Source organism: Nannobrachium achirus, assembly GCF_963921795.1.
Source record: "Nannobrachium achirus genome assembly, chromosome: 19".
Lineage (NCBI taxonomy): Eukaryota > Metazoa > Chordata > Actinopteri > Myctophiformes > Myctophidae > Nannobrachium > Nannobrachium achirus.
Window position 1 is genome coordinate 38004554 of NC_137826.1, and position 22425 is coordinate 38026978.

At 41.3% G+C, this 22425-nt stretch overlaps 1 protein-coding gene across 1 annotated transcript; it reads right to left on the reverse strand.

The window, feature by feature from the left end:
* Nucleotides 1–17492: 17492 nt before the first annotated feature.
* LOC308304803 (GTPase IMAP family member 8-like) lies at nucleotides 17493–22151 on the reverse strand (the record flags this gene model as incomplete). Its single annotated transcript, XM_080749433.1, has 4 exons — nucleotides 22122–22151; nucleotides 20342–20895; nucleotides 18676–19382; nucleotides 17493–17519 (listed from the first exon to the last, which is right to left on the reverse strand). Exons 2-4 carry the CDS (start codon nucleotides 20892–20894, stop codon nucleotides 17493–17495), a joined length of 1287 nt encoding a protein of 428 aa, XP_080605559.1. The 5' UTR covers nucleotide 20895; nucleotides 22122–22151.
* Between the last annotated feature and the right edge of the window lie 274 nt (nucleotides 22152–22425).

A 22425-nucleotide genomic window follows, 5' to 3' on the forward strand; every position in this document is an offset into this window, starting at 1 on the left:
GATAGCTATTTATATGGTAGTTTTGCATAGCCATGCAGCCTCTCCTGCCACTAGGCCAACAAACTCTACCCGCACTATCAGGGATATTACCCTAGCCCATACTGATAGGCAGAGATCTCTGGTTGTCTGGCTTCATGAGACTACCATTGAAATATGTATCAGGAGATTGTAATCTAATGCAGTGGTTCTTAAACTTTTGAGAACCACTGCAAAATGACCCCCCAATTGACATTTATTATCCCACAGACCCCCATTTGAAAAGATATGCCAGGGAGCACCATAAGAGAGGATTTGTACGGCTCTGTCAGTGATTTCCAACCATTTTTATCTCTGATACCCCAATTGTATTGTAAAATCAATGTTAATTTAACTCAGAGAGTGTACAAATGGAGGTTCCATTTGTACACTCTCAGAGTTGCATACCCCATAAGGGTCCATTCGGTTCCTAACTATCATTCAGCCGGGGAACCCCTGGAACTCCCTCAAGGACCCCTGGAGTTCCCCGGACCCCACTTTGAAAATAGATTATAATCTCATGTCTTATACAGTAGACTATAATATAAGCGTTTATTTACAGGTCCACGGGAAGAGAACATCTATGTGGAGATGAGGGGTAACCTTGACGATCAGAAGACAAAGAAGGAGAGGAACCTGGAGTTAGACGGAGAGGAGGAGTGTCCTTATGGTATACAGAGTATAGACACAAACATTCTTGCACTTATATACAGCACCTGTGATGACATATGACTGATTTATTCATGCAGTGGTGGAAAAAGTACAAAAGTATCAATGCTGCAATACATACGTACGTACATACCTTTTGATTGATTGATTGATTGATTGATTGATTGATTGATTGGTTGATTGATTGATTGATTAGTCAGAAATGTAAACACTGAGCACCAGGTACAGTCAGACATTAGAGCTAAAAGGATAACACAAAGAAGTCCTGCGGTTTCCATTGTGGTCCTACTGTATGTATTTAATTCATCAACTAACCTTTGAAACTACCACTACATACAGTACATACTGTACCTATACCTAAACCCTAATCACTACATAACCCTAAACGTTAAACCACAGCCATTTATTATGAACAGAAAAATATCCTCACTTTCCATAATGCTACATTTTTCTATCCCTGTGAGGACATCTTTGTTCTCACATACAGTACTTACATAGAAACACAATCACTTACACACAGGGGCGTCACAAGGGGTAGGAAAGTGGGACTGAGTTACCAGGGCCCAAGGTGGAGGGGCCCTAGTAACTTTAGCTATTGAAAAATAGCAGATATACAAGCTCACAGTGCGGCACTCGGTGCCGCACTGCGAGTTTGTAGATCTGCTATTTTTGAAAAGTCGTGAAAATGTGCGCAAATCTTTGAATATATGTATTTTTTAAGTGAACATTTGTAACTCAAATTTTGCTTCTGGGGGGTCCCTGGAACTAAATATTTTGAGATGGGGGGTCCTTCACATGAAAAAGTTTGAGCATCACTGACATGGAAACATAGGTTTCTTGGCACACATTTTCACGATTTTTCAAAAATAGCAGATCTACAAGCTCGCAGCGCGGCACTCGGTGCCGCGCTGTGAGCTTGTATATCTGCTATTTTTCAATAGTTAACATTCATGGGGGGCCCGCAGTGAATCCTTGTACCCAGGGCCCAGAATTTGGTGTGTCGCCCCTGCTTACACATGCTAACATGCTGTCCTCTCTCTTACAGTGACATGTGCTTCCATTAAACCCACAACGATACGAACGCCAGTGTCCAGTGAGGATCTGCAGTATGTCTGAGACCTGATCAGAATGTGAAACCAGAATCAGAATTAGATGGTTTGTATTATGGGATAAACTCTCAAATGCACCACCATTCTTTCTCTGATGGTGGTATCAAATGATGTAACATAGTGGCACAGCAGAATGTTTCAGTGCAGAAGTAGACATGACTATAAAATCCTACTTTATTGCCTGATTCACACAACTGGGATTTGTACAAAATTTAAAATGTAGTCTTAAAGACACCCTAACCCTGCACATGATTTTAAGTTTAAGTCTTCAGTTTTTCCACTTAATATATTTTTGGACATACTGTAGTTGATATAGATTCCGATATGGGACGATGAATCTGATATCATGTTTTTGTACAGATAAAATATATTTGACATTTTGAAGTACAGTTTTTGAAGAACTGTTTTCTCTATGACCTGTTTTTCACAATGTATTGTTTTCTATCTATTTGGTGTAGGGTTGTGGTTGTGGTTTTTGGTAAACATTTTTCAAACATTTTGACCGTTCTTTTTATTTATTTGATCAACATCTGTTTTTCTTATAATTGATTAAACCAATTAGTTTTATCAACTGTTGCATTGCTATTCTTATGCTCCACTTACATTATAAGACTGAACTGAAATAAAGATGAACTGAACACCGACCAACAGCAAAGACCTAGCCTCGTAAACCAGCCTATAGCAAAGACCACTATCAGTTTCCTTTCTCTGTGGAGTTTCCTGAACAGTGTGGGCAGATAATAAGAAATGAACCTTGCTTGTATATCGGTCACAATTTTGGCCTGTATGCTATAGGCCTATTTGTGCATGTACATGTGTGGGTCTGTGGATTTGGTGGGAACTATCATTATCTTTCAGTTCACTAGAAAGAAACCACACCTTCTGCTCGAGTTAAACAGACTTTATTATATAAAGTGAGATGTATGTGTGTGCGTTGATGAGGAGCTCGAGGTGGGGCGAGACTCAGGGTGGGGGTGCAGTCTTGGGAGCTGATGACCACGGTTTGCTCAGCTCAGGAGCGGTTGGTCGCTTCTGCTCCAACACTGCCCCACCTCGGGACTCCTAGAGGAGGGAGAAAAATAAACGTTAGTAAAGAACACGGAATGGAAAATTAAACGTTAGTATTAGTATTGAGGTATGAGGTGATTGGGGAGTGGGGGGGGGGGATTTGGGCTTCCATGTAGAGGAAGCAAACAGGTGAGTGAATCGAAACGGGGGTGTATTTATACTATGGTGATTACATGCGGATAGGCTGAGAGATAAGAGCCATCAGGTGTGTATGATTAGGTAAAGGAACGTGAGTGGCTAAGAAGAGCGAAGGGTGGTCTCCACTACTGAACTTATGTTGCATGCAACTTACATAAAGCTAACACAGCTGTACATTCATTACAAGTTGCTGTGTCAGTACACAGATTTGTGAATTTGTTTTATGTTTGGACATCAAATTGAACCCAAACATTCACAAGTCAAACATCTGACTGTGACTTTGTATCAAACTATAATAGTTTGGGTTCTTATAACCACACCACACCTGGATTTAAGGATTGGATGGACAATCCTTAAACCATCAATACAGTTTTTAATCAATCAATGAAACACAGCAAAATAGGCCTTTATTACTGTATACACATTTAAACATATAAATATACCTCACATGATTCTGAACTTGTGGTCTGGACTTCCTGAAGACAGTCTGGTCAGAGAGTGGGCGGGGTCTATGGGCTGGAGCCAGGCTAGGTCTGGGCCTCAGTATGCACGCATGCACGCACGCACGCACGCACGCACGCACGCACGCACGCACGCAGGCAAGCACGCACGCACGCACACACACACACACACACACACACACACACACACACACACACACACACACACACACACACACACACCCCAAGCACAACACCAACCATTTTTCTGACCTCTGAAACAATCCATATCCGTATTCAACAGGAAACAAAACTAGTGTCAAACGTCTACCTTGACTCGAATCATGAACAAGTTCTGACCAGTCTATCATTACATTACATAGATTGTGTTTCTCCACTCACATCTTCTGGTGAGAAGGAGCCATGTTTAGAAATAAGACTGACAGAGGACTCAGGTGCTATAACAGTATCCTCTGTTTCAGCATCGTGGTCGTGGTCTTGATGATCCATCTTGGTGAGTGCTCTGGTGTACTTAATGTATTTAAGTAGGCTTACTCCGTTATGGAAGCACAGTGTTCCACTGTGGAAATGGCGTGCTGCTTGAATATTAATTCAATTAATTCCGTTTTTCTCCTTTTTCAAAAGAACAAAATACTTATTCACAGAAAGAGGGGTTAAAGAGGGTCCTGGAATCAAACCACTGTTTGTTCATTAAATGATTCAATTGAAAAAGGTCACTGGTCTCCCGCTCTTCTCTGATGAACATGATTATATTGAATAGAATAGAATTGAATAGAATAGAATCCTCTGACCACTATATGTACTGTATCTGAACAAGTCTTTAAGCTGTCTTTGCCTCACTGGTATAAATCCCACAAGATACAAATCTTTAAATTGGAGATTAATTATAGACTACTTGTGAAATAAAGCATTTAAATGACACTTGTTTTTTACCTCAGCGTCGGCTGAGAGGGATGTCACCAGAACAGTCAAGCAAAGCGGCAACGCCATCCTCCTCCATCCCTACAACAACATGGCCAGGTTGATATCCCGGACAAACAAGAAGAAAAAGGACGATTTCAGGTGGAAGTTCAGCCCGTTGTCTGAGACAGGTGTCACACGACTGGTCACCATGAACAAAAAAGTAACAGACTTGTTTAAGGGCAGGTGTGAGCTTTTGGAGAACGGAACATTGAGTTTTAAGCAAGTACAGAGGACAGACAGCGGAATCTACGCAGTGGAGGTTTTTGATGGTGATGATGGACATTTAATTCTAAACAAAACACAGTTCCAGCTCCTTGTACTGGGTGAGTGAGAAAGTATTGTCCTTTTAGGAGCTTTTGGAGTTTTTTTGGAGTTCATAAATGACACTTGTCCTAACCTGACACCACCTTGTGATTCACAATAGCCTATTGAACATCATAAATGACTGGCTATGCAATAGTCTGACTGAGATATAGATGGAAACAGAATGACCGATCTTATGACTGATTAAACTGTCTGTTATAGCCTAACTTATACTAATTTGACTGATTCTAATTTTCATGGCCTTCGCACAGTCAGCTCATTAAAAAAACTATAGCTTTGTCATAGATTGTTATGTTTTTTATTTATTTTTGCTCCATGGTAATAGCACGGTAAATGCTGTGTCCCGATCATCACTGCTTCCATCTATATTTATTTTTCCTCTATTGTTGTTCCTCAGACCCAGTTTCCAGGCCAGTGGTGAAGGGTTCCTGTACGGTGGGCGGACGGATCTCTCTGAGCTGTTCTGTGGACGAAGGAGACAAAGTCCTCTTCCAGTGGAAGACAACCACAGGTACTACTTTATAACTATTTAATTACAGTAGCCTATAGCATCTTGCAGAGCTAATGATGTGTTCCGTATACTTTCAAATGTATGTACATTTTACTGGAGTGCATTACACTAAATTCACTATTTAATTAATCTTGTCATGTTTCTACATTTATTTCACAACATGACTGACACGCTGGATTCATTGTTGTATTTGGGAGCATTAAATTATTTATTCAATAAGCAAGTAATAGGTCAGTCAATCTAAGAGAAAATATGGCCTAACCCCCAAAAAATTGATACAAAAGGTTTTTCAATGGATTCTGGTAGTATTGGGTGTGCTAAATAACATACTCAAAATCTACCAAAATCTACCTCCCCGAAAGCCGCCATTTTCAAGATGGCGTCACAGATGGTTGCGGGGGGCTTAAAATGGCTATATCTCGAATGGAAAAGATTTTACAGATATTTTGTCAACTGATTCTGGTACATCTGGACATGCTTTAGATCATACTAAAAATAGAGGAAAATATTCCTTTCAGAAAGGCTTCATTTTCAAGATGGCATGACTGGCGTCCATGCTGGCTGCAGGGAGCTTCAAATGCCTATAAACTGGGATTAAATCTATAAAAAAATCATAACAATTATTCACTTGGTGACTAGTTTTAGATTTTTGGCATGGTGTGGATGGACATAAGGTATTCAAGAACATAGCAAAAAAGTTTGGCTCATCCCCTAGTGGTCTGTTTGAAATTAATCCAATATTAAATATGTCAGTATATGGTTGAAACCCCAAATAATTGATGGAAGAGAATTTTCAATGGATTCTCTTACTATTGTGTATGTAGTATAACATACTAAAAGCTTAGGGGGAAAAACACTAGAAATGCATACTTTTCAAGATGGCACATATTCCCTCCCAATGTACATGCATTTTAAGCTCCCATGGACGCCATCGTGAAAATTATGCCTTTTCAGTGGTTTGTTTCTCCTAAGCTTTTAGGATGTTATTTAGCATACCTAATAGTAACAGGATCCATTGAAAAATGAATTATTTGGGGTTTCAACCATGTGCAGACCTTTTTAATAATGGATTAATTTAAAACAGACCAATAGGGGGTGAGCCAAACTTTTTGCAGTTGTTTTTTGAAAACCTTATGTCCATACCCAACACCATGCCAAAAGTCAAAAACGTGTCACCAAGTGCATAATTGTTATGATTTTTTATAGATTTAATTCCAGTTTATAGGCATTTGAAGCTCCCGGCAGCCAGCATGGACGCCAGTCATGCCATCTTGAAAATGAAGCCTTTCTGAAAGGAATATTTTCCTCTATTTTTAGTATGATCTAAAGCATGTCCAGAGGTACCAGAATCAGTTGACAAAATATTTGTAAAATCTTTTCCATTCGAGATATAGCCATTTTAAGACCCCCGCAACCATCTGGGACGCCATCTTAAAAATGGGGTCTTTCGGGGAGGTAGATTTTGGTAGATTTTGAGTATGTTATTTAGCACACCCAATACTACCAGAATCCATTGAAAGACCTTTTGTATCAATTGTTTTGGGGTTAGGCCATATTTTCTCTTAGAATGACTGACCTATAAGTAAGTAAGTAAGTAAGACTTGCCGAGCCATGAGGCCCATATGACTCAGCCGAGCCATGAGGCTCATAGGGCATTCAATAAAAGGCTACATAATTCCTCATTCCTACAGGTATCTCTGATGGACATAACTTGTTGCTTGGCAGAGTCATGAATGGCAGTGTTGTCTGCGTGGCCAGTAATGATATCAGCAATCAGCCCAGTGCTCCCTTTCAGATGACGTGTCGAGGTATGTTAATATATTAACCTTTATAGGGAACATGTGCTGATCTGCAACACCCTGCTTCATACCTATATAGTGACAGACAGTTACACAGATTTCTAGACCTACCTTGGAGCTTCAGAATTTGTGTTAGCGACAAGCTACGCATATACTAATGCAGCATCCTTATCACAATCTCAATCTAGCTGGCCCCTGAGCAGCTTTAACTCATTTTATAAACTGAAGGTGAAGGAGATTAACGGTACCCTGTCCCCCCCCCCCCTCCCAGTTTACAGTTACAGTTTACAGTTTAGGCATTTAGCAGACACTTTTAATCCAAAGCGATTTACAATAAGCAGATAACATCACAATAATAAACAAGATGATATGTCAGTACATCATCAACAATATAACAAATGCAAATGGATATCTATCTAGAAAAAACATAATATAATCAAAGTTCTAAAAACCTAAAAAAACAAAAACAAAACAAATGCTAACTAGCTTCATGTGTGGTCATTGATTCTTTCTGTAGTGCTAAGGGTTTAGGTGGAGTATGAACCCCAGTAAGCTGTGGTGTTCCTCAAGGTAGCATACTGGGACCTCTGTTGTTCCTAATATACGTGAACGACATGGCATCTGCTTGCGACTGCAACCTGTTCCTGTTCGCGGATGATTCGGCTCTCCTAGTCTTGGGCAAGGACCACTTGCAGGTTGAAAAGACACTTAACTCCGAACTAAGTAAGATCTGCACATGTAGTAAGGGGATTTTATAAGATATTTGACCAATCTGCGAAGTAAATCGTTACCAAGAAATTTCTTCACCAATGTGTTTCTAAAGGTGTGTAATAATATCTACTAAAAGGTTGAAATTCAACTCCCAGGGGGAAACCTCTTAAAAAACGGATTTGTATTTGTGTCCCATTAATTTACTCTACAGGAAAAAAATACAAAAGATAAATCTGCTTTACGTAGCATGTGAGGGGTCTAACTAGGGGTTTTTCATGATGCTGAATCCATTGCAAGCATTTGTTTTGCACGAAAAACATTCCGTGGGCTAAAATCGTACCCACAAAATGATGGTTTAGTGATGAATCATCACCTTTTACCGTTTTGTGGGGGCCATTTGTAGCCCACGGAATGTTTTTCGGCAAAACAAATGCTTGCAATGGATTCAGCATCATGAAAAAACCCTAGTTTGACCCCTCACATGTTACTTAAAGCAGATTTATTTTTTGTAAAAAAAATATGGGGCGGCATAGCTCAGGGGTAGAGAAACTGGCATTAGAGCACGAAGGGTATAAATCCCGAAGGGTTCCCAGTTCGAATCCGGGCTCCCCCTGAGTTAATGTCGAAGGGTCCCTGGGCAAGACTCTGAACCCCTAATTGCCTCCGGTGAGTAGGTTGGTGCCTTGCATGGCTTCCTCCGCCACCGGTGTATGAATGTGTGTGTGAATGGGTGAATGTAATGCACAATCTATGTAAAGCGCTTTGGATTAAAAGCGCTATATAAATGCACCATTTACCATTTACCATTTTGTATTTTTTCCTGTATAGTAAAGTTAGTGGGACACAAACACAAATCATTTTTTTTATGAGGTTTCCCCCAGGAGTTGAATTTCAACCTTTTAGTACATATTATTACACACCTTTAGAAACACATTGGTCAAGAAGTTTCTTGGTAACGATGTACGATTCACCTGGGAAAAACTGAGTCCATCCTCTTTGGATCAAATCATAACCTCAAAAAAGTCGATAACTTCACAATCAAAGTGGATGACAAGTTCATAACGCGAAAAAACGAAATCTCTTACTTAGGATGTATCCTTGAAGCTAATCTTTCCAGCGAAAAGATGACTTCTAAAGTAATAAATAAAATCAACCAACGAACTCGTTTCCTACAGAGGATCGCCCCAATGGTCAATTTTCAACACACTGAAGACCATGGCTGGTGCAATAATCCAGCCCCTCTTTGACTACAGAGTCCACGTATGGTATTGTGACGCCCCACAAGCCCTAAAAACTAAACTCCAAACAGCCCAAAATAAACTAATTAGGGTCCTGCTTTACCTTCCCTATCAGACTCACCTCACCGCTACTCACCAGTTAAGAGTGGGGTGGCTCAGAGTTGATGACAGAGTACAGCAACTTGCAATGGGCCTGGTGTACAAGAAACACTACACCACTATGATACCAAAGTACCTGTCTAAATACTTTATAAACGTTAAGGATGTCCATAATTACAACACCAGAGGCAGTGCCACAGATCACTTTCAACCCAGAGTCAAAACCAACAAAGGGTCAAACTCCTTCTTCTGCTACACCACCAAAATGTGGAAAGCCTTACCGAAGGCCATAAATAATAATAATAATAATAATAATAATAAGCCCTACCCCTCCCCTGCCCCTTCTTTGTACTTACTGTTTGTTTAGACTTACTGTTTTCTTTTCTCCTTTTAGTAGACCTTGTACCAGTAAACTGTACCGTCATGAAACTGTACCTTTTCCTATGCAAACTTTGAATAAAGTCTTCAATCAATCAATCAGGTGGTAGGTTTTTAGGTTTAGGTTGAGGGTAGTCGCTCAAGAACACTATGCTACAGGAGAGCATATAGAGCATCTTCAAAGGAAGAGGAACTTTTCTTTGAGATGGGTTGATGACCTCAGAGATGCTTGGGTTTAGTTTGAGGAGGATACCCTCTTCTGGACACAACTGGAACACCAATGAAGACACTAAACATTCATGTTTAGTTTTTTTTTACCTCCCTCTCTTAATTAATGATTGCTGCAGATGTATTAATTAATACATCATCATCGTGATGTCACAGTCATATTACATTTACATTTCAGACTCTCTTTCTTCCTAATCAGCTCATGTCTCAGCAGTAGCCGCAGTGATATGCATCATATCTATATGCATGGCTTCAACCATCTTCCTCAGCCTGAGGAAGAAGATACAGCAAGGGATGAAGAAAGAAGGTATACTAATAATAATAATGTATTTACATAGCCAGATGGCCAGAGATCTCTGACATTCAGATATCATTATCTGACTACAGTACCATTCATTACTGAGACATGTATCAGGAGATTATGATCTCACGTAGACAAGTAGATTATAATTGTATTTGCTTGTTTTCAGGTCCACGGGAAGAGAACGTCTATGTGGTGATGACTGGGAAGAGCCTGGAGGAAGAAGGAAGAGAGGAGTCTACTTATGGTAAACACACATCCTTGCACTTATACTGTACTTGTTGTGAGGACTTATGATTTCTATTGACTACTACATGATGATACTATGATGAATTCACTACTACATCACTACATACAGTATGCCCTAGCTTATATTACCTTTGACCTTAACTAATACATATGTAACCTTTACATTAACCAATACAGACTACCTAAACTGATCCATCCACTGAATACTGTACCCATAACATAAGCGCTACTTACCTAACCTTACCCACTATGTACATAACCGCTCCTTACCTAACCAAGAACCCCTACATACCTAACCTTAAGTACTACATACAGTACTGTACATAACTAACCTTGACCCTAACTACTACATACTCTATCTAAACATAACATAACCCAAACCGATGCTGTCCTCTCTCCACAGTGATGTGTGCCTCCATTAGACCCACAATGACACAGACACCAGTGCCCATGGACAACGTCTATGTTTGAGACCCAAAATATGAAACAGAATCAGAATGTTTACAATACAGTGTCAAATGATACTGCATATTGGCATGGCAAATTATGGCAGAATGTGTCAACGCAGAAAAAATATACCAGATTGCCATCACCAGATTCACTCAGTAGAGGTATGATTCTCGCGTTGAGTGCGAGAGATCCTAGGTTAAAAAACATTGTAACAAAATATCTTTATTAATGCACTAAAGCATAAATAAATGACCATAACCACAATTTCAGTCAATATAAAAGAGTATCAGTGAGCAGTGGATGGAAGTGTACAGTATGTGATATTTGAGAGATTGAGATATTCATGATGTGTCTTACATATATGGAGCTACTGTATCACCTCTGCTGCATTTTGCAAAAATGTGTCAGGGATGGCATTTAAGCCTATGGATTAATCATAGTATAGTCCTCTTAGAATCTTTGTAACTGTTTCCTTTGATATATTCACCTGTGCTGACCGTAATTTGCAGTAGTGGTGTTAATAACACCAAAAGGTATATATAACACTGTGTTATAACTGTATATACTTTTTGTCTGTGTGTGTGCTCCCAACACTGAAATGCAAGAATGCTGTCATAGTATTTTGTCACAACATGTGTGATGTAGCAATGTAATGATGACACCATTTTAAAAGTGGGGGTCATTTTGTTCCTTAATTTGCCCACAAGAGGGGGTGATTATTCAGGCAACCTTCTGCAGAGAAAGTCATCCATGGATACAGTATGTGTGCATGCTGTTTTAGTGTATCCAGTAGGCCTAAAGACTATGAAATTGACATTATACCATACGGTTAGGGTTCTTTCCACAGTACCTGTCAGATAAAGAAATCAGAGCCGCTGTGTCTTGTAGGAACTATACTGTAAACTTGTGGAGGTGTGCAATCGATAGACCAAAAACGAACCGTTTGAAATCCTGAGGAAGGCCCTGTGTGTCCAAACCAGTCTGTTTTTAAATGGCTTTATGATGTGCTGTGGTGGTGGGGTGGGGGGGGGGGGGGGGGGTTCCCATTGGTCAAAATGTTTTACTGACAAAATTGTTATATTTTATGGCTAGGAACAAGAGTGCAGGAGTTACTGCTTTCACTGATGATACCTTATTTATAATTATTATTATTCAGCAAGAATATAATATATAACAGTATTGCAATTCATGGTGGGTTGCATTTCTGAAAGAGGAGTCCATAACAAGCAGGGAAAGTTTGTTATGTTATTTTAAGGATTTCATTAAAACCATGTCAACCAGGGTTTCATTCCCCATGTAAAACATAGTTTGGCACATGCAACATGACCCTTGAACATTTATTACACAACATTCCTCAAAATACAGTCTCAGAGCAGATAACACAATCATAAAACAATCGTGTGTGCATAATTAGGCTTAACTGGCATGGTATTTCCTGCAGCTACACCCAGAGGAAGGCCCTGAGTCCAAAGTTTGGTCAAAAGTTTAAACACAACTTGTTGTATGGATAGAGTGGCCCAGCATATTTTATTACGTGGTTTCACAAAGTGGGTGTTGTGACGCAAATCCTGGGGTGTCGCAGAATACTTTGATATTTGGAATGTATCAATATCACTTCAGTTTAACCACGTAAAACCTCAATGTTCCCCCCAGAATAGGGAAGCTGGGGTTCAACTGGTTAAATGTCAAGTATGAAGTGTTTCAATATGTCATAAATGTAAGGTTCTATAAAGTAACAATATAATTCAGGGGTGAGAACTACTGTTCTATTTCTACTATAACTTATAATGTCAGTGCCCATGGATGACATCTATGTTTGAAACAGAATCAGAATGTTTACAATAACATTAAGGGATAAACTCTCAGATGCACCATTATTCTTTCTCTGATTGTCAATGGTGTCAAATATATCAAATGATGCAAAATAGTGCCCTGGCAGAATGTATATCAGTGCAGAAGATTACATAAAACTAGAAAAATATTGTTCCTTCGAAACAATTGTGGGCTCGCTTCAAGCCAGAAAACAATGGCTATAAAAGCACAAAATGTCAAGATCGCAGGCAGTGCTCTCTTTGACGTTACTGACATCAAAGATTGGTCCATTTTGTTCCAAAAATGTGTTATGCAAAAGTTGACCCGCTGGTGGCGCTATAACAGGCCAATGTGAGAAGGTTGGTATCTGTTCCTTGACCTATTGGGAATGTGCTTGCAAGATTACACGCACATCCCAGGCTGTGTTCATGATTTGAGGTGTTTTTGGCTTTGGACACTTTATCGCTGCTTGCAGCTATATTTATTATTATTATTTTATAATTTTTTTGTGTGCACTTCATAGGCATGTTAGATAAAGGTCCTTAGATTGCGTGTAGAATGTTTCCTGCAAATTGCAAAAAAAATCCTAGAATAAAAACGGGTTTAAGCGTTTTACAAACTGCTCAAAATTATATAGCGCCCCCCTTTGGCCATTTGGGGTAAGATTGGTTTCAGTGATATTTGAACTAACCCTCTACACTATTTTGTCATGAAAATGTGACTTTGCATGTATGTTTTAGAGGCAGAAGAATAATTTGCATAAAAATGCAATATTGTTTGAATTATTTAAAAAAGCATGTTTCAATGTTAAAGAAATCCGATCTGACAGATCTTTAGATATCGGTCCAAAGTTCACGTAAAAAAAGTTTTGTGCACGTGACGCGAAAATTCCAGAATAAAAGCGGGTTCACGCGTTTTACAAACTGCTCAAAATGGCGGAAAATCGAAGGGCGGAGCTTACTTAACAACGACACAGATGTCTTCCGCTTGAGTCAAAGCACGCGTGTAACAAGTTGCATGTCTTCAAACGAAACGAGTCATGACTTATGCCCGTTTGAAGTTTGAATTTTCAGACGCTTCGTATAGCGCCCCCCTTTGGCCGATTGGAATAAAATTGGTTTCAGTGATACTTTGACTAACCCTCCACATCTTTGCCAAATGCCATGAACGTGTAACTTTGCATGTATGATTTAGAGGCCGAAGAATAATTTGCATAAAACCGCAATATATATTGAATTATTAAAAAATCATTATTTAACGTACAAACTTCTCACCACATAGCCTGTGTAGATATAGGTTCAAAGTTCATGTGAAAAAAGTTTTGTGCACTTGACGCGGAAATCCCAGGAGGAGATAGATTTTTACTGTTTTTCATATAATTCCGAATTGTGGGAGACCTAAAGGTCAGAGGTCAAAAGTTAGAGGGTAAAAGTTGTTCGGCATGAGGAGACGCATAAGTGTATACAGGTTTCATGGCTGTATGTATAACACAGCATGAGCTATACCTGTTCAAAGATCGCACTTTCGAAGGCTTCCTACAGCGCCACCATTTGGCCGATTGCTATAGAAAATAATAGCACACTTCGCCACTGTAAACTGAACACATTGATGTTTTTATTTTCATTTTCTCACTAAGTATGTAGGAGTAGAAAGGAACCGAAGTTTTGAGGAGAACTTGATATAGTATGCCTGCCTGATAGATAAATAATGACAATATCTAAAGTGTGCTCGCCTTATAGGCGAGCCCACAATCATCACAGATGATAAAATGTCTATATGTGTAGAAAATGATGGGAGCTCCTGTGACCCGACTGCATCAGTGATGAGTGAATAAGAGGGGATTTACATGTAGAATACAATACCATTTTATCTAGCAGACACTTTTATCCAGTTAGTTGTAACATAACAGAGCCATATGTATATCTTTGAGCATTTAAAAGCAATACGATTCCCTTTTTATTGATTGAATACTTTATTGACATGTTTGTTAACAGTACAGGTAGTGGCCTGCCCTACAGTCAAATGTTATGCTAAAAGGAAAACACAAAAAGCCCCTGTCACGGTGAGAGGCAGGATTGTAGGACCCAGTAGCAGAACACACAGGCAGGAGCAGAGCAGGTCAAATATATAATGATTTATTCTTCAAACTACATGGAACGTAACAACAGGACTGGAACATAACAACACCCATAACAACATCTAAGACCTAGCAAGGGACACAAGGGACTGGAGGGTTTAAGTAGACACAGGGTATACACACAGGTGAAACAATCAACACACGATTGGCTGGAACAGAAACAAGACACAGGTGAACTACAATTGCAATTACTAACTGGTGAGACAAGACAGGAAACGGTAACAACTACAGCAGACAGGAAACACTAATAACAATACTACACAATAAAGTACACGGTTCCTGACAGTACCCCCCCTTTAAGGGATGGATTCCAGACATCCCAAAAACATTGTCAGAACACTTAGCAGGGAGAACATTCTTTGAAGACATATCTTTTAACAAATATTGGCAAGAACCAATAAAATAAAATAAAAAACTTTACAGAACACTTAGCTAGGGTGGGTGGAGGGGGGTTGGAAAGGAGGGGCTCAGCACCAAAAACTGGACTGGCAATACAATAGTCCATGGGCCAGACGAGATGTCGGTATCAAAAAGGTGGCAAAGGTTATCATGCATTTTATAAAAGCTCTATATCAGTAGATTATATTTTGGTATGATAACCCTTTCTTAGACCCAGCTAAATTGGTGTTATCAGCCGCTAGAGTTGTTGTCCCATTAACTTTACATTACAGGAAAAAAAAAGCTAAAAATGAATCTGCTTTAATTAGCATAAGAGGGGTCCAACTAGGGGGTTTTCATGATGCTGAATCCATTGCAAGCATCTGTTTTGCACAAAAAACATTCATTGGGCTAAAAACTGTCCCACAAGACTATGGTTTAGTGATGAGTCATCACTTTTCACACTGTTGTGGGGGGCGTTTTAGCCCCACGGATGTTTTTCGTGCAAAACAGATGCTTGCAATGGATTCAGCATCATGAAAACCCCCTAGTTGGACCCCTTGGACCCCCTCTTATGCTAATTAAAGCAGATTCATTTTTAGCTTTTTTTCCTGTAATGTAAAGTTAATGGGACAACAACTCTAGCGGCTGATAACACCAATTTAGCTGGGTCTAAGAAAGGGTTATCATACCAAAATATAATCTACTGATATAGAGCTTTTATAAAATGCATGATAACCTTTGCCACCTTTTTGATACCGACATCTCGTCTGGCCCATGGACTACAAGTCAGGACAAACACATTTGACTGGTTTTGGGCAGGGCAAGACATAAAGCTAAACACAGCTAACACAATACACAAACTAACAGACTAACTGACAGACAGACACACAGACAGACATGCAGGCAAACACAAGGACAAGCAGACAGGGACAAGGTGAGACAAACTGAGAGACAAACAAACTAACTGACAGACAGACAGACAGGCAGACAAGCAAGCAGTCTGACATAACAGGTGGTTAAACAGGGGCCGAGGGGACTGAGGAGAAGACAAACGCACAAGCAAACTGGCAGACAGACATGCATACATACAAACTGGGAGACAGGCGGACAAGCAGACAGGTAGAGTGGCCAAAAGACTGGTTAGTGGAGAGGATGCTCCAAAACTGAACAGGGGGGGCCGGGGAAAGGTACCAGTCTGGGGAAACTGAGGGTCACAATGTTCGGAATGGTCAGAAGGGGTGTCAGCTGGGAAAGTTGACAAGGGTTCTGGCTGAAGAGGGTTCAGGTGGAGCAGTAAGCTCCGTGGAGGCGAGCTGCACCATGGCCTCAGTGGAGGCGGGCTGCGGCGGCGTGGCCTCAGTGGAGGCGAGCTGCAGCGGCGTGGCCTCGCAGGCGAGCTGCAGCGGTTCGGAGGCGAGCTGCAGCGGCGGGGCCTCAGACAAGAGCTGCAGCGGCAGGGCCTCGGAGGCGAGCGGCAGCGGCGTGAAGGCGAGCTGCAGCGGCGGGGCCTGAGACGAGAGCTGCAGCGGTGGGGCCTCGGAGGCGAGCGGCAGCGGCGTGAAGGCGAGCTGCAGCGGTGTGGCCTCGGAGGCGAGCTGCAGCGGCGTGGAGGCGAGCTGCAGCGGCGTGGAGGCGAGCTGCAGCGGCTTGGCCTCGGACGAGAGCTGCAGCGGCGGGGCCTGAGACGAGAGCTGCAGCGGCGGGGCCTCAGACGAGAGCTGCAGCAGCGGGGCCTCAGACGAGAGCTGCAGCCGTGGGGCCTCAGACGAGAGCTGCAGCGGCGGGGCCTCAGACGAGAGCTGCAGCGGCGGGGCCTCAGACGAGAGCTGCAGCGGTGGGGCCTCAGAGGTGCTGGGCGGCAGTGAGGGCTCCTGGACACGCTGGTGACGATGGGAGCGTCCGCGTCTTCTCCGGGTGACCTCAAGAGCGACAGGATGAGGGAGCACAGGGTCCGGACAGGTGGGTTCCAGGCTCATCAACCCAAGCCGAACCACTGGAGAAGGCTGCTCACAAGCCACAACAGGCTGGAACACAGGCTGGGAAGCAGGCTCAGCAGGCAAAGGGTGGTTGCTGGACAGCAAGGACTTTAACATGGTGGTCAGTTGTCTTGCCGTTTCCTCCACCAGACTGACTAGGTTTGGTCTCCTCTTCATGAAATTAAAGAGTTCTTTGAGGGCAGACCTAAGAGCTGTCTCCTGCTGTAAAACACATGTGGTGTTCTTAACTGCATCTAGATAACTGTGAATTGCCAGCAGGTCGTCGTCAATCTCCTGGAGTTCTGCTGGGTCCATATTGGCTAGGTCTTACTGTCACGGTGAGAGGCAGGATTGTAGGACCCAGTAGCAGAACACACAGGCAGGAGCAGAGCAGGTCAAATATATAATGATTTATTCTTCAAACTACATGGAACGTAACAACAGGACTGGAACATAACAACACCCATAACAACATCTAAGACCTAGCAAGGGACACAAGGGACTGGAGGGTTTAAGTAGACACAGGGTATACACACAGGTGAAACAATCAACACACGATTGGCTGGAACAGAAACAAGACACAGGTGAACTACAATTGCAATTACTAACTGGTGAGACAAGACAGGAAACGGTAACAACTACAGCAGACAGGAAACACTAATAACAATACTACACAATAAAGTACACGGTTCCTGACAGCCCCAGACTGCGTTTCCATTGTAGTCCATTGTACTCAATTCATCAGTACATAAATATATACATACAATACAATACAATACAGTACATGTACAGCACCAGGATGCCTGGACAGCTCTTGTTCGTGGCCTATATGCCCAAAGTTGGGCTATTGGCGTAAGTAAATTAAGACTAACTTAGAAGTAGATAAGAGTCCGTCCCATATTTGTGGGTTCTGGTCATCATCAGAAGTTACATTTTTTTCTTCTTCTCAAAAATGGGGGGGGAGGATTACCCCCTATACACTTCCATATCCCTTCATGGACACTAGACACTTGCTAAATTCTTTAGATTTCTCTGGATGACATAGTTCAAAAACAAATTGCATTAACAATTCTTTAATTCTTTGAAATTGCCTTATGAATAGGGGTGTAACAATATAGTAACTGTATCGAAATATCGTTTTTAACTTAAAAAATCGAAGTATATCGAAATGAAAACAGCTAAAATCGAATCGTATCGTTTTATTTTGTATCGTATCGAATCGGCAATGCAAAGAATCGATTGTATCGATACTATCTACTTGTGCATTGTATTTAGCATTTTTAAGAAGAAAAAATGAAAAGGAGGGGTTTAATTACTTTTCCTTTCCATATAGCTACACTGGTCTATCGATAAATGTGTGTAATCTCTGGGTTCATGTCAAGGTGCAGGTTTTTCAATATACAATGTCCATGTATTTGGCAGATAATCACTGTGTTTACTTATTTATATCCATAATAATACATGTTTCCCTTAAAAACCTGCACTATCCACACCTTTCACATAGATTTAATGTCTTTGCTAAATAGTTACTATATCGATTTTCAAACATTAAATCGAATCGTATCGTATCACCATGAATGAACCAATATCGTCCATGTATCGTATCGTCAACCATGTATCGTGATATCTATCGAATCGCTATTAAAATGTATCGTTACACCCCTACTTTCTAACCATTCTAGCACCCTTTCCCACCAGGCATTGGTTTCCTCTTTTTTGGCGGTTGATGCCACTTTGAAGATCGGGGAGTCGAAGTGATGGCCACCATTTGCTTCAACCATCTCATCTACTATATTCAAGAATTTCTTTACCTGGTTCTTGTCACCTCTTCTCTTGTTGTCAAAGCACAAATATCTACCACCACATTCCTCAACAAATTTAGACACATTCTTATTTGCCTTTATATTCTCATCAAGTGACTGATTTCCGAGCTCTTCACCATGGGTGAACAGAATCAGTGCATACTTTAGTGCATCTTTGCCAAATAATTGCGGTATGACTTTAAGTAGAGCAATTTCTGCACTGGACAGGCTGCCAAGCCTGACTACAATGACAAAGGCATGTGGACCTGCAGGACATTCCATAACAGACATCATAGTCTTCATGTATAATTCCTGTGCAGAGCGTGACATTGTTCCTTTAGAGTTCTCAATTGAGATCCCTGGAGTGTCTACCACGGTGATGGTACGCCCTGCCACCTCTGCTAATTTAGACTCACACTTTTTGCTGGCTGTGTTAAAGCCATAGCTTATGTCAAACTTGTCTGATCCCAGGATGGTGTTGGCTGATGCACTCTTCCCAACCCCGGGGAGGCCCAGCAGAATTATTCTCCTGTCCTGTGGGCTGGTACAGTCTCTGGGAATATCTGGTGAAAGAGAGTTACAGTGTTGCATGAGTGTACATTTTTACAAATTACAACCATCACCAACAGCATTCCCATGGACGGATTAACCCCCGTGAGGGCCCATGGCCAATATATTTTTAGGGCTCCCCCCACCCCTCCCTCCCTACGCGCACTACCCAGCTCGGATTTTAAGCCATGATGATCATTTGTGGGCCAAGAAAGCACCTGTAGACACATTCTTTGCTATTACTCCATCAGATTTTCTCCAACAATCATGCAAATCGGTACACAGTATCTCTATAGTCATGTGATGAAGTTCGATCCGTCTAATATTTCATATTCCATCCTAATTGGCTAATATTGGCTTCCAAAGTTTGCAGGATTGCTCAGTTTTTGAACAAAATGCCCCAAATCATCAACGCAGCTTGCGATTACCGTGAAATTTGACACACATATTCCCACTAGGTCAAGGAACAAATGCTACCCTTTTCACATTGGCCTGTTATTGCGCCACCAGCAGGTAGACTTTAGCAAAACACATTTTTGGAACACAATGCCTCAAATCATGCATGCAGCGTCCGACTGGTCTAAGATTGGCGAAGAACACATGCCACCCTTTTTACATTGGCCTATTATAGCACCACCAGGACGCCTGGCCTGGTGGAGACCTGTGCTCGGAAGAGCACTGCTTCAAGTTTTTTCTCTCTTTTTTTAGGAAGGGGGCACATAAAAAAACGAATGTCATTGTTGTCTAAGCCATAATTATAAATGTAGTAAAAGCAGAATTATTGTCAAGCTGTCAATGTCATAAATGTTTTATCTATGCATTTTGATTTATGATTGTTATGTTTATTTAATTTGCTCTGCTCTGCTTTGTTCTAAAAAAATGTTGTAATCAAGTTGCCAAAACAGAAATAAAGACAAAGTAAAAAAAAACATGACATAACATGAATGAAATGGTGTTGGAAAGCATTTCTTACTGGTTGTGATGTGGCTGGACCTCTTCAGTAATTCTTCTACCTGGTCCTGTCCCCCGTCTTCATTGTTGAACACATAATATCTCCCTCCAAAGCTGTCAGAGACCAGAACTGGAAGGCTGCCCTCCTTATCTTCAAAGATAAAATCTACCACTGGCATTCCTTTTAAGGAGTCACCCTTCGTGAAGAGTATGTAACTCTTTTCTAAGCCTGCAGGCCCTAATATCTCCATGACCGTCTCAACCGCTCGTTGTTCTTCTTCTGTGAACCTGTCGATTTTGACTGCCACCAAAAACAGACACGGTATGGAGGACTGAAGCAAGTTTTCACACAATGTTTTAATGTCCTTTTGCTCATGGTTTAAGATTCCTGGTGTGTCAAAGACTGTAATTTGTTTCCCAAAGATATTTGCAGTTGCACTTTTGATTTCAGAGGTCACTGATTTGAAGGACAGCTTTGATACAAATGCCTTTTCACCCAGTATGGTGTTCCCTGAGGCGCTTTTACCAGCTCCTGTTTTTCCCAGCAGGACAATGTTGAGGTCTACTGAACCCATCCTGAAGAGACAAGACAATGAGCAAAAATAATGTCTTAGTTTTGTTATCATGTGTGGGTATTTTGTGTGAACAAGCATTAGCATTTGTGTATATAATGCACCCAAATAATTCACATTTGCTATACTATTGTTAAAAGATGAGGTTACTATTTACTGTGAAACACATGCATTATCAGGCCGAAGGGATGTATATCGTCATTCACCAAGGAGCCATTCATTATCCCGCTTATTACGCGACCGGGTATTTCCCGGTGAATCTGTGCGCAACGGTGGGGGCTTGGGAGTGTGGGGGACACGCACCACTGACTATTGCTAATGATGGAGAGGTGATAGCTTAGCTTTTATGTATTATGTTATGTAATGTAATCTTGCCGATTTAGTAAGAGACCCCGTCGCCAATTGCAAGATATTTAAAAGTTATTTGGGGCCATGATGAAATCCATTTCTTCCCACAACTAGACTATTAGTCTAGTTGTGGGAAGAAATGGACAATATAAATCCTTAAAGGATCCTTAAAGGATTTATATTGTCAGTGTTATTGTTTACAACCACAATTATTCACGTGTGGCAAGATCGCGGTTCACTAGTTTTTAGAAGGCTATTAGTGTAGGCTTAGAAGCCTTTTCAGAAGTTAATTTAATGTTTTCCATTTAATGATTTCCTTTATCCTCATCTAATCTTGCGCTAATGCACACAACTGTTTTTGCCATGTCTTAAGGCTGTGTAGGCTTTTCAGAAGTTAATTTAATGTTTTCCATAAAATGATTTCCTTTACCGTCATCTTCCGCTAATGCACGCAACTGTTTTCACCAGGTTTTAAGGTCTTATTTTAGTTGTTTCTCATAAGCTCGCAACCCTCCTTGCCCATCGGCCCCCACCTTTGCGCACAGATTCACCGGGAAATACCCGGTCGTGCTTATTACACGGCTACTAAATAAAATTAATAATTTGACTGAAAACTAAAAACAAAACAAAGTATTTCCTTGTTTACAGACGGCTGGCCTGGAAGTGTTCCACAAGTTTTGCGCTCGCTTTGGAAAACAAGGAAGTGCTGAACTGCTGATTTTCTGATACGTCGTCTATTTCTCACTTAAAATGTTTTTTTATTTAACTTTATCTTGCTCCAGACCTTGCGAGACGTAGACCTACTGCATAAACTACGCATGGCTAATTCACATTTGTTCAAAAGTAGGCTATAAAGACTGAGATGTGTTAATAAAGACTAACCTGAAACCAAACCCGGCCTGTTCGCCTTCTTCCTTCTCTCTCTTTATCTGCGTAGCAGCCGCGACCTGGCGTTTGCCAACGAACCTACGCGCAACGGTGGGGGCCAGTGGTGGCACTGGGCACCACTGGTAGGGAGCGCTTCGCTGTGGTCACTTGGACCGCGCGGAGGTGCAGAAAGTCGGGGGGGACGACGACGACGACGACGACGACGACGAAGATTTACTATTCTGTCCATAACGGGCACATAACTAGGTAACGGCGCTGACGCTGAGTCGGCTCATGCGACTGTCGCAACTCTCGACAC